Below are 13,714 nucleotides of genomic sequence, written 5' to 3'. Positions count from 1 at the left end.
TTTCAAGATCCTCTACATTATCCAAGTTTGCTAACTTAGTACTTTAATATTATTAAACTGAGAAAAATCACACTCAATGTTCCCAGGTTTTTTTTTTTGTTTCTTTCCTTTACAAAATGGAGAATAACAACATCAAAATTTTAAAAGGTACAAGGATCTATATTTTGAAGTCCCTAATTTTCCAGAACAAGTCTGGACATTATGAGGAAAAGAAACCAAAGGAAATTCATATACAGTAAGTTTCTTCTATGCAAGTTCTGCTTGCTAGAACATGAATTAGGAGAAACTTCTACCCCTCTTATTAAGGATGACTTTCTAAACTCACAGGTTTCCTTGGTACAAAACTGGAATATGATTCATTACCAGCTGGGCCTAGAATTGCAAATAATTACTTTATGAATTACTGATTAATTTACTTATTATTTTAATTATTGCTTAAATCAACCAGCCAGATTGATAGTCTTTGAATCTCTGGGGTTTTTTGCTGTATCAACTACCTGTGGAGGACAGGAGTCCTAGCTCATTAAGAGAAGCCAGAATGCTGAACATATTTAAAGATACAATTAAAGGTCTTGGTGGGAGTGAGTGAAGGAATAAACGCTCAATATTGAAAATGCCAAAAATTTCACTTAAATATTATTCAATGGTATTAGTGGGCAGCAACATTTGCAAGTTAGAATTCTGGTACTACAACTGATAAAGCTATAGATAGTTTTATCTTTCTATTGAAAATAAAAGCAAAGCAGACCCCATGCTTTACATGCTGTTAGCTCCCACAGCTCTGATCATTTTCTCAAATTTTGGCTTTAAATGAGTGGCAGCAAAAATCAGTTTTAAATCAAATTCAGTGATTTTCAGTGATTGTGACAGAAGTTATCTAATTGGAAATTTTGATCTAAGTGTCTCCAGATGAAATTGATGTAAAAGTAAATCATCTGAAGGAGAACTGGGAGATGAATCAACAATTAACTCTAATCACCATTATGAAAGTTTAATCATAATTAATTTGAAAACCGATTAATTGCTGGCATGTTTAGCTTATTTAAAAGATAAGGGGGAAAATACAATATTTGTAAAAAGGACTGGATTGCAAATGCAGCTCAAGGACCAATCTCCCTGATGGATGGCAAGAGGGAGAACTTAGAGAGTGCGCCCATCAAACTGTACACTTTAATTTGGACTCACATGTGATTAACCAGGGAATTTGTGTTCATTTCCTACTACAGTAATTAAGGGGAGGCACTCCAGACTCACACATTCCAGGGGGATAATTTAAAGTCTGGTTATATTACATGGTTCTCCTATTAACAAGCCATCTCTGTTTAAACAAGGCTCTTCCCTTTGCCAAATGAACATTTGAAGACCTTAAAATGAGATATGATTGTAACAAAAGACCAGCTATGATGAAGCTGGACTGACTCAAGTTTAGAAGAGAGTAGAAACAAGAGGAAACAGATATAAAGCATTCAGATGGGGTTTTTTTATATGCACACATATATATATCTGCGTGTATACACATATTTTAGTATACACTGTCTGACATAATAGACAAGACATAGCAATATCTCTGGTTTAGGTTTGATTTTTGAAATAAGCACGCTTCACACAGGAAAAAAACTTGGGTAATGTGCATATGTCTCTAAATTCCCATCTGTAAAATAGGAAAGTCTTTTGCACAGTGTCTCTGCCAGCCGGAATGCTTCCAAAACCAAAATTCTGCTCTGAGTGAAACACACTGCTGTAGTGTAATTGGCTGTGTCTACTGCTAAAGAATCATACGACCTTCCTCAGAAGGTGGCATTTTCTGTAGTTAAAGAAGACATTGAAATTTGGAAAACAATCTGGAAAAAAATAGGTTGTAACTGTCTTCTGATAAATTAAGTGATCTACACTCTGACAATTACAAATAGCTTTGCAAATATAAGATGAGGAGTAATGGAGCAGGAAAAGAAAGCATCTGAAGTTGGCAATGGACAACTAACTGTCCTCTCAGTGGTGTTTCACCATTAGCAATGGGAAATACCACAATAAAACATATGAACAGGAGTCTGTGACTATTCTAAAGCAAACCTGGATCTCTATGTAGCACTAGTAAGAGCTCAGGTGAACTTTAGCAGATATTAAAGCCTCTAGAGAATTCACAGAATTGCAATTCATGCAGTTATAGTTCTAGAAGACAAAACCTATGAGGAGAATGAAAGAAAAGATAGCTTAGAAAAGATAGCTTAGTAGAAACTAGATTGAGCAATAGCATCACACCTCAATTAATTAAATTACTTTAAGAAAAAGGGAATAATAAGCCATTCCTAGTATTGACAGAACTTAGGAAATAGGCAACATGAATTTCTGCAAGGAGATGCAGATTAGCTATTAGAAAAACACTTTTTTTTGAGTGATGTAATGAGTGAGCCACACTAAAAAGTGTGGCCATTGGAGGAAGTTTTTAAGGAGAATCCAAACAAGCTTCTGTCTGGAAAGCTACAGCCACAGATAGCTCATCCTGTCTAGAACTAGCAGCCAGATTAAATGTCATCTTTTTTTCTTTTTTTATTCTGTGGTTTTAAGCACATGCTTAAATGTCATGAGGTATAAATGTATCTGTGCTAAGTCTTATTGAAACACAATTGGAAAAAATAATTGTCTTAATGCTTCTGTGTCTGTGTTTCTTCCAGTATTTTATCTATTCCATCAAAAGCTGCCTTAAGTATCCCTACATCCTCTACCATCTACAGTGCCAATATACCCATGAAAATCTAATAATGCTAAAGTTGGTCATGTCTTTCACTGCAAGGTTACATGAAATTAAACTTCTATGACTTGACTAGGAAATTTTCTTAGTTCTAATGTTCCCAACAACTAGAAATAGGCATATCTGAAGTAGATGATGATAAATTCTTACTCGAAAACCAATTTTGATTCGAGGTAATCTTTAAGAAAATAATGTTAGCAAAAATCAATTTTAATATTAAAAACTAAGCATTAAACCAAGCAGTACTCCATTACTTTATCTTATTTTTTCTGGCTCAGTGAAACTGAATTTACTGGAATTTCACATATTGCTTAGATTGGCCAAAATGTTCAAGTTCCACAAGTAGGTATGCAGGTAAAAGTTACCTGTTTTTTATTAATGGTTAGTGTCTATCAAAAGAAACAGCACCAGCTGTAGATGCTTAGTTTTTTTAAATCTGAATTTAGGTGCTCTGCTTTTCAGTACCTGAATCAGAAAGTTCCGTGGGAGGAGTACCCATTTCAGGTACAGATTTTTAAATACCTTTGGAAGAGATGGTTAACCTGATTTAAAAAGAGATACACATTTCACCATAATCAGGCTGATGAACTACTGTTTTGTTTCCTGAGTATTTACACCCTTGGGACAAAAAGTCATTTTTAAAGGAACAAAATGAAAATGGCACACGTACGATGTGGCACTCGGCTCCTTTGATCACAAATGCGGCACTGAGGGTTCCTTGCAGGCTGTCCAGGGACGTGTTCAACAAGTTTGCAGTACATTTCCCGCCCCTTTTCGCCACAGGTAGCATTGGTTGTGATGAGAGCATTACTAGCCAGGTTCAGCACTGCAGGAAACAGTCCTGAAAAGAAAAGAAAATAAAATCATGAACAAAAGCAACAGAGGCAAAACCTAGGTGAATTTAGCAGAATAATCACAAATGAATGTAACACCTGTTACAACATTAAAGCAAATCCTTCATTTTCAACAGCTATGGAAGTAAAAAAACCCAACTTTAATGTGTATCCAGAATTTAAACATCAGAACAAAGCCATTATATTGATGGGTTTCTCCCCATTCTTCTAAAATTCAAATTGCTACCTTCTGGTTATATCATGAAAAACAGCAGGATGCCAAAGGAGAAAATACAGAAACATACAAAGCATCATAAAATTTTATGTTTCACAATCAAACCTTGTGTTCCTACACAATTGGCCACTGCAACATTGTACACAATGTACCTATGAAAACTCTTTATCATTCTTCTTTCCTGCTGATATCTCCATGGAAAAGCTTTTTCACCACAGACTGCAGCACTTGCATAACACTGTATTACTGTTCTGCTTAGGACTTCACAGACACCTTTGTCATCAGAGCAGCTGGGTAATTCATCCAGCAACATGAATAGCATATGTCATGCTTCCCTTTCCTCAAGAAGAAAATACGACATCATATCTTTTATGGTAGTGCTGTTGTTATTTTTCCAGGTGCACATGCTGAGTGATGTGTTATAATTCTCATTGAGCGCAGCATTTAGGCACATCTGAGTGCTCTGCTGAGCAAAGTTATATGTAGCAGTAAGCTATAAAGATTATAAACCATATGAAGAACATTCATGAAGGTGGGTTACTCTCCTTCTCACTAAGTACTGATGGAAACCTTTAAGCTGTAATAAAATTGATCCACAGAGACAAACTGATAGTATGTGTTAAACATATATATTAGTACCCCTCTCATGAAATCAACCAGTTCTGTACCTTCAAAAGCAAATTTGCCATGGCTACAGGTTAAATCAAAAAAGCTTTACTCAAACCAACCAAGAAACTAACCAACCAACCAAAAAAAAAATAGGCTAATGTATGGACTCTTGGGATCACTTTTAGATTCATTTTATGACAATTTCAAGTGGCCCCAAAGTCATTCTTTTGCAATTCATCCAGCTTCCAACCCTATTACACTATTATAACCTTAAAATAAGGTTTTAATAAAAACTGAATTAGTCATTATTGAACTCTGATAAAACTCCCTTTATAATGGCATTTCTTTTCGACCTCCTCAAATGGACAACACTCTTCAACTGACTCCTTTCAGTACTCTTTTAACACCAGTCTCCTGCTTGTCTCTGCAATTAACCTGTGTGTCATTTAATTATCAAGCTTGGCTGGACATAGAACAGCTGTCCTTTGACATTGTCAGTCAGGGACTCTCATGGTCACTTTAAAACCATGTGTAAATATACTGCTTGAGCAATAGAGCCAATTAGTTACTAGACCATCCAATTTGTGCAGTCAATCAATACTTGAGATTTTATTGATCACATAGCTTGCTCCTTCTGTATAGATTAAAGTTTATTTTCATCACATTTTAAAATCTATACAGTTGTTCTTGTATTTTTATTCACTGCATTCAAAGGTGCTTCCTGCCTTCTGTGATGGGGCCACATGGTAAAAATCTGTATAAGCATTAACACAGCAGATGAATTAATAGCTGTGGAACTTCCTATGTTGACTGACAGCTTCATTATTCTCTTTTTAGGCTGTACAAAGTTAATAGTCTAGAAGCCAGTAATCATTTAGTGTTAACAAAGAGTCTGGCATTTGGTTCAGAGCTAAGTATTTTAAGCCCTCAAAAGTGAACCTCGTACAAAGGACAGATTGATCCTACATGCAAAGAATTGCAGTACATGGCATCAGGAGAATAAATCCTTCAAGAAAGAGCTGAAAGAGAGCAACCAAAAAGCCTCCAGATTCACACAGTTATAAAAATATTACCTGTTCTATGTCTATCACAAATCACACCATTAATCTAAGTTTTAACACAAACTTTAAATGTAAGATACATAAACAAATGAAGAGTACTTAAGAAACCCCTTTATTCGAACATAACTTCACCCTTAGGTCACCTCTTCAACCTGCAGAGCACCTCACAGTACAGCTACCAAAACAGCCTTATCCATAATCAGTACAAACACAGGCAACAAAACAAGTATTGGGTGTTTCACTGAAGAGCCCACATGAGGATGCCAGCACCTCACAGTGCTCCACACAGGCTCAGAGTGACAGGCAGAGAGCAAGAGATGCACATTACAGCCAGCACTTCACCTTTCGCCATTGATTAATTCCTCAACCCTGGAGTTTTGACAAGTAGTAATTAACAACTACATATTTGAACTTTTTTTTTGAAAAATCTTTATTTCCAAGGACCAGGGGGCTGGGCTCAATAGGCCTTATGAGTCTCTTCCAACTCAAGATATTCTATGATTCTACAATATCTCTTTGTACAGCCCAAAAGAAGGCTTTGCTTTAAAAGTACATCTGATGTGCTAGCCTGATAGTATGGAAGAAGCAATATTATTCATATTGATTTCTAGCAGTTACATTTAGATATATACATTTTCACAACTGAGGCATGACATTCTAGCAAGACAGAAGATGAAACCATTTTTTGAAAATTTAAGCTAGGTCTTTTGAATATGAGATAAAAATGTGTCTGTTTATGATGTTAATATATCTGGTAACATTTTCTGAGCTTCACAGATTAAAAATTCATCTTCCAATCATAAATTCACCAGAAAAAAATTGTCAAGAGAGCTCTAGATAGCACAGTTAATTTCTTTTTGCCTTGTTTTTCATTACAGTAATCATACACAAAAAAATATTTTAAAATTGGTGCACTAGTTTAGCACATCTTCAGTTCAATTTCCCAATAAATTTTAAAGTCTTTTGTCATCAATCCCACCTTGAATTCTATGGGCATCCTCCCATCAAACACTTCCAAAAATATGATCAGCTAAAACTATTACAAAGACTTTTTCTTTCTTTATTGCTAAATGACTTTTGTAAGCCTTTGCTCCAGTGAAAAGATTGGCTAAAATGCCTCTGCATCACAAACACATCATCTCTATTTTGTGTAGCTCAAGTGCAAGCAGAAAAAATTCTCCCTTCAACTGCCAGCTATATCAGTCTTTTCTATCCTTTTTGTCACTGGCATAAATCATATTAGCAACAATTTCTACCTGTTAAAAAATAAGAATTTTTTTTTTGCAATTGCATGAAGGAGACAGGGAGAAAAGATCAGCTTTCAATTAGGTAGTGGATTTAGAAAATTTGGTTCAATTTCTGCTTTTCAAAGGACTGCTCCTGTGTGAAGAGAAAGTATCAGATTCTCCCCTGTGAAATGGGGAGTCATCTTTCTGCTCAACACTTTGTTTTTTAAGCATGGAACATATTCCATTAAGATTTTAGTGCAGAGAAGCCCAATAGAAAGTTTGTTTAGTGTTGGCAGGTGATTAAACTATGAAAGGCAAATAACACAGAAATTCATCAAATTATTTAAAGTGGTGTACAATGCACAATTAACCAAGCATGCTGCTCAAGTCACTAGAGAATTAATGATAATGGGTTTAGCATATATTTTCAACAGAAAGAATTCTAGGAAAAAAACTGTAAAAAGGAAAAGCAGCAAATCAGCAGGATCGTCTTGCCTGCAAACCCCTATGTACTCAAGTTTTACACTGCCACTGTTCTAGTTAAGTAAGTGTGGTACTAACTACATTATCTTTTTTCATAATGGCCCCTGGATCAAAGCACATCTAGATACCTATCTTAAAGATAAAAATAAGGACTGCTTGGAATCTGTGGTTTTTTTACAGATGCCTCAAAAGCCAGCCTTTATTAATACTAATATTTTCTGGAGACACGGGCAAGCATGTCAGTGATTTAGTGAGTTCAACACATTTAGACTAGTAGACAGGCTTTCACAAGATTCCACAAAGGCCATTAAAGGAAGCAAGCCATCATAACACAAGAAGGAATGACCTCTCTTGAGGTCAGAATTGGAAAATGGAGAATAGCAGTGGTAAACCATACCAATCTTTGCTGAATCCTATTCTGTTCCAACAGCAACATAAGAAACTTACAAAAGAGGATAAAAATTAAGATGGCTGCTTGTTGATTATAAAAATTATTCATGAAAATTAAAATAAGCATAGACGATAGAATGGTAGAAAGATTCCACAGAATGGTTTGTCTAGGCAATAAAATGGCATATGAAATCAAGGAATGGAAATTGATACACAGGGGGAAAATATGATTGCTTCTCACTAGCAATTATCAGACCTGAAAGAGTTATTATTGATATTTCAGTGAAAACACTAGCTTGAGGAATAGAAACAAAATGTCATTACATTATTGCATAAATCCATCTGTACTGAGAACTCCAACACTGTATGGTATCCCTTACCTCTCATCTCCAAAAGGATATGGTAGAGCTAAAAAATGAAGAAAAGTGTGACAAGCTGTGTCACAGCTGTGGAACAACTTCTAAATTTTGATATGAATAGGCTATGAGTTTTCTACTGGAAAACAAACAGATTGGGAGATGTATAACATGGTGTAACTGCATACAAAATCATAAATGGCTTTAGTAAGTAAATCTTTGCAGCGAACGTGGTAAGTTTAGTTATCCTACCACAAACTGAAGGTGCTGAGTCAAATTATCAGACAGGAGTTTTCTTCACCAATTGGGACATTTTTCCTGTTTATAAATGAAACTGCTTTTCAGCAATGATAGCAATTAAATTCTAGAACAGATAAATAAGTTATGTAATAAAATATTTTTATTCCAAAGGCAAGAATGGATAAAAACCTAATTAGATTAAGACACAGAACAAGGGTTCATCCAGAGCTGTTAAACATAAATGGCTTGTGTCCAGTTGCCAGTTCAGAACATCCCTAAATCACTACCTGACGCAGGGTTTTACCCAGGGAGACATCCCTGTACTCCTTCACATTTTTCCTCAATATTGCTGCTGATAGGTATCTATAGTTATTTACTAAGGCTGGTAGCATATACATCCCAACATCAAGATTCATCCAAAATGAAAGAGAAATTATAATCTTAATTTTGTGTGGCATTGTTAATGAAAATGTAATATTTTTGCCAATACTCAATTCTTTCAACAGCCATGGTTCCCTATACAACTTCCCATTATTACCTTGCACCCAGAGAGGTTTTCTCAATGGCTACTTATTCTGTGGAATAGATCTTGTTCTGTAGATCCTCCATAGAACATTCATTCTTTTGAGCCTGGCAATTTCCTTGCAGTTTTCTGCAAAGCAGTATTACCTAATTAATTTTCTTATGCTTTCCTTATTTTCACTGCATACAGGGAAATAACGGCCCAGCTTCATGTGCTTTCTTTTATCTACTTTTCATGAGTGCCCATCAACTTTCAACTCCTATAAGCTCCACGAGGATCAGTGGAATAAAACCTACCAATCAGATGCCTGGCACCCTGCCTGTTTTGTCATGCCCTATTACCTACTCCCCTGCCAAACTAACAGATTTTACACAGGCTTTATTGCAATAGTGGAGATCAGCAGAAGCAGATGAGCTACACAAGTAGCAGGTACAAGACATTTTCATAAAGCCTGTCAGCTGCTGAATTCAGTCGTGTTCCCTTCTGGAACAGCACTGTTTGATTGACCTTCAGAGCCCACTGAGTTGATTTCCCTAGCTGAGAGAGGATGGAGGGATTCTAGAGGGAAATCAAAGATATTAACTGCATCTACAGCTGCTGAATGGTGATTACAGGTTCATTATGAAGTGGGGATAGTCACTGGGGTAACCTACTTTTAAAATGTGTCAAGAAGCAGCTACAGCAAAGGAGGGGTACAGGAAACAATAATTACCTTGCATATTAGTGTCGTACTGCTCACCAGTTCTGACACATTTTTCTTTCCTTCCCTTCATATAATTCACGGGAAATTGTAAATCCTGTTTCAATCACATCACCATCCCACACCTACAGATCAACTGGTGGGGTTAAGTCTCACTAGAATTATACTCCAGAACTCAAGCAAGGAACAAGACCAAGATTATAATCTCTGTTACACTTCTGCTACTGCACAGAGGAAAGAGCAGACATCTTAAATAAGAAAGAAGGAATCACCACAGGTGGTTGATAGTAGATGGAAGACAGCAGCAGAGATTAAGGAAGGAACTCTCTGAGTGGGGGAGACTGGAAGACAGAAGAAAATTGAAAGAAAGACCATTGCAAAGATACTAATAGAGCCTGTAATCCTTCTTTTTTACCGAAGATTATTGGCAAATTGAAATTTGCATTCACTATTATTTAATGTCTATATTGTGGTTTGATTACACAGCAATAAGAATTTCATTTTACCAAGGGTAAAATTAATATAAATAACCGCTGTGCCTGCACATACAAGCAAAATCCGTATTGATTTTTAATAGCTTTTTTACGTACTTCCAAGATAGAAGACAAACTTTGGTTTATCAGCTCTGGGATTTATTTGTGTCTTATTAAAGCATTAGAACAGAGAAAATGTTTTTTTTTTTTTTTTTCCTTCAAAGAAAGATCTGTTCAGACCTGCATATTCCTCTTCTCTCTTCTAAACAGACCAGTATTTGGCACTGCATACTTCCTTCAATCTTCTCAAAATATCTAGTCTCTTCAAAGAAGCAAATAAAACAGCCTGCCTAAATATGTCTAACTTTTCAAGCCAATCTTCCTAGTCTATAGAGCACTTTGAAATGTTCATGGAGTCAAGCAGAGCTGTTTGCCACTGAATTTGTACTAAAAAGACAAAAGAGAATATGTCAATTTCCGATGTTCTAAGAAGTGTCACTGGAAAAAGAGAGAGTTGTCTGCTGCAGCGCAGAGCTATGCGAGGCTGTGGGAACACAGTGGGGAGAAAAAACTGGGACAAAACAAAACAAAATGTTGCAGCACTGAATTGCTTCCAGCTGTGCACGACAGGGAGTAACTTAATGCACTCTATCCACAATGTAGATGAATACTTTTATACAACTGGAAAATAAACCCAATTTGAAGAAATAGCTGTCCAGACACAACAGAGAATGCAGACTGGAAAAAACAAAAATTGACACCAGGATCATCTGTCCAGAGGAAAACAAAATGGAAAACAAATGTTTCAGTACCCATTTATGTCAGTTGCCCCAAATCACTGTGCATTACAGTACTGCTCAGCACTCAGCCTTTTCCCTTCCAAAGGAAGTGGAAAAGTAGTTTTTGATGTTTGGTGGTAGAGATGGCTTGCTTTTACTTAGAGGTGATTTTTTCTATTCTTTCTAAGCAACATTACATACAGCCTCCTGCATATTTTTCTTCTACACAAAAACCAGAGTATGAAACACTAACCTGAAGAAGCCTGATAGCAAAACTATATTACTTACATAGTGAAAGAGGGTTTATCGATTATCTAGTAATACTACTTTGCCTCTCCACACCTCACAGCATTGGAAATCTGTAGGGACTTTGCTTGTTTTAACAGCAAAACTCTGTCAGTTTTAGAGAGTGCAGACTGAGTGAAAAAATAGCTAGTGGCTTACCACAATATTCTATTGTATTAAATATACAAGCATCCTCCTTGCTTTGTAATGAATATACTTTTTTCCCAGACCCATCACAAAAAGTTGTTTTGCAAAGGAGAACAGGAAAAACACAGGTGAAGATGAAATCCCATCTCCTTGACATTTGTGGCAGAACTCCCACTGAATCAAAAATCCAAAGCACAAAGACTTAATGGACATCTCATTTTCAAAGGTATTTACATGCCCAGCCTGAGTCAGACACCCACTGTTTTTCAAATGTATTCCGTCTGTATTCTGACAAAAATTTTGAAGGGCAAAATCCCAGTTGTACAAATATCTTATCTGTAGAAAGGGTACACTATGCATGAAGAAGCAAGCAGCAGCGCACTCTTTATAGTTATTTCCTTTTATTTTTTTAATGACCACATGATCTCCATTAAAACCTTTGCAATGCTGTAGTACGGTTCTGGGCAGCCAAGCAGGCCTAACAAGAAAAAGTAAAACAACTTCTGAGAGACAACAGTTTTCTGTAAACAGGAATTTTCCCCAATCACATGTCTTCCGCTCTCAGATAGCACACACCAATTTACAACTTCCACAAACTGCAGGACATGGCTAAAAATCTCCATTTTTATTCCATCCCCATGACTGAATACCAGGGTCTCCATACTAAGACATACTCATGCACTTCTCTCATTTGCAAACAGACAGCAAGACACAGACCTGTGTGATTTGTCTATCCCATCACTGAAGGAGAAAAGAAAAAAAAAAGCATGAAAAATTGAGAAAATTAAATCAGTATTTCTCAAAGGTAAGATAGAGCCTGGGAAAACCACAGCCTCCAGATGCAATTTACTGATGACTTTTGTCTTGACAGATTTCTTGCTTTATGAAAAAAGGGTCTGCTATGCATTGTCTCAGACACTAAAGAATATAAAGAATACGACTATTTTTGCAATAACTTCAAAATCAATGTCCATTGAAACCACACAGAAAAATCACAATTAGTTACTGCACCCCTGAGTCTCCAAGACTGTCATCTTAAACAGAAAGACTGAGATGTATACTGTGTTCTTGCACCAGAGGTAACAAAAGGCATGTTATGGGGGCTAATAAAAGTCATCCATCTATTCACTATCATCTAGCTGACAAAAAAGATCCAAACTGAGTCTAACTTTATGAAACCAAAGAGCAAAGGGAAAAACTGATCTTACCATATGTAAGAGATTCTGTGCACTTACATTTACCCTGAGGATTCAGATTAAAATAGTTTGAAGTGTTTCAACTGATGAGCTTGAATAAACATGAAGTTCAATTTTCATTCTTTGAACTGATTTACTTCTCACTATTCTGCTGTAATGCTTTACAAATACATACTGATAAGGATTATAAATTTTCAACATATTGTGGTAAAAATGTGAAATCACCAATTAGCAACTTCTATTCAGAGTTCTTAAGAACTGTCTTCAGAGGATTAGAGAATCACTGAGGCTGAAAGGGACCTCATATCTAGCCCAAACCCTGCTCAAGTGGGGTCATGGCAGGAGGTGGCCCAGGACTGTGGAACAGAGTTTTAGTATCCCTAAGGATGCAGACTCTACAGCCCCTCGGGACAATATATTCCATTGTTTGGCTACAGTTACAGTAAAAAAATTGTTCTCTTCCATTTAAATGGAATTTCCAGTATTTCCTGATTTGTGTCCATTACCTTTTGTCCTGCCACTGGGTACCATTGAAAAAAGTCTGGATATGTCTTCTCTATCACATCCTGACACATACTGATACACATGCAGACAAAACCTCCTTGACACATCTCAAAACTAAGCAACCTCAGTCCTCTCAGCCCCTACTTATATACAGACACTCCAATTCCTTCATCATCTTCCCAGCCATTTCCTGGGCTTGTTCCAACATGTCCATGTCTCTCTTGTATTGAGATGCCCAGAACAGGACACAGCTCTTCCAGCGTGCTCCCATTACTGCGGAGCTGACAGGGAATGATCACCTCCCTCAATTTGCTGTGGACACCCTAACTAATGCACCCCATTTGTTTGGGGTTTTTGCCACATTGCTGGCTCATGCTCAGCTTACCTACCAGGACACCCAGGTCCTCCTCTGCAAAGTTGTTTTCCAGCCATTTGGCCCCAGATTGTGCTGGTCCATGGAGCTGTCCCTCCCCACATGCCGGACTTCACATTTCCTTTTGCTAAGGCCAGTCTGTTTCTCCAGCCTGCCAATGCCCTTCTTCTCAGCCTTCTGGCATATCAACCAGTCTGTTCAAATCTGTATTGTCTGCTAACCTCCCAAAGGTGCACTCTGCCCCATCAGCCATGTCAAGATGTGACACAGTATTGGCCCCAGTACTGACTGCTAGTGCCCACCTAGTGATCATTAGTGACCTGCCCCCGGGTGAACCTTGTGCCACTGATACAACCATTCAGAGCTACCCATTCAGTTTTTAATCTACCTTGCTGTCCACTTATCTGACCTGTATTTAATCAGCTTTTCTTTGAGGATGTTACTGAGACAGCATAAAAAGCCTTAATAAAGCTAAGATAAATAACATCCACTTTCTCCTTTCATCTACCAAGTCTGTTATCACATCACAGAAGTCTATCAGGTTGGCTA

The 13,714-nt window shown here is 36.9% G+C and overlaps 1 protein-coding gene across 1 annotated transcript in view; it reads right to left on the bottom strand.

The window, feature by feature from the left end:
* Positions 1-13,714, bottom strand: part of LAMA2 (laminin subunit alpha 2) — a 334,586-nt gene that overhangs the window by 250,209 nt on the left and 70,663 nt on the right. Inside the window, exon 2 of the mRNA XM_063153343.1 lies at positions 3,420-3,590. Coding sequence (XP_063009413.1) covers positions 3,420-3,590 — 171 coding nt within the window. The remainder of the gene's footprint in view (positions 1-3,419; positions 3,591-13,714) is intronic.

The sequence above is a fragment of the Melospiza melodia genome, chromosome 3 (genome assembly GCF_035770615.1).
Source record: "Melospiza melodia melodia isolate bMelMel2 chromosome 3, bMelMel2.pri, whole genome shotgun sequence".
Taxonomy (NCBI): domain Eukaryota; kingdom Metazoa; phylum Chordata; class Aves; order Passeriformes; family Passerellidae; genus Melospiza; species Melospiza melodia.
The sequence above is the reverse complement of the archived record's forward strand: the minus strand, read 5'-3'. Positions and strand labels throughout refer to the sequence as shown.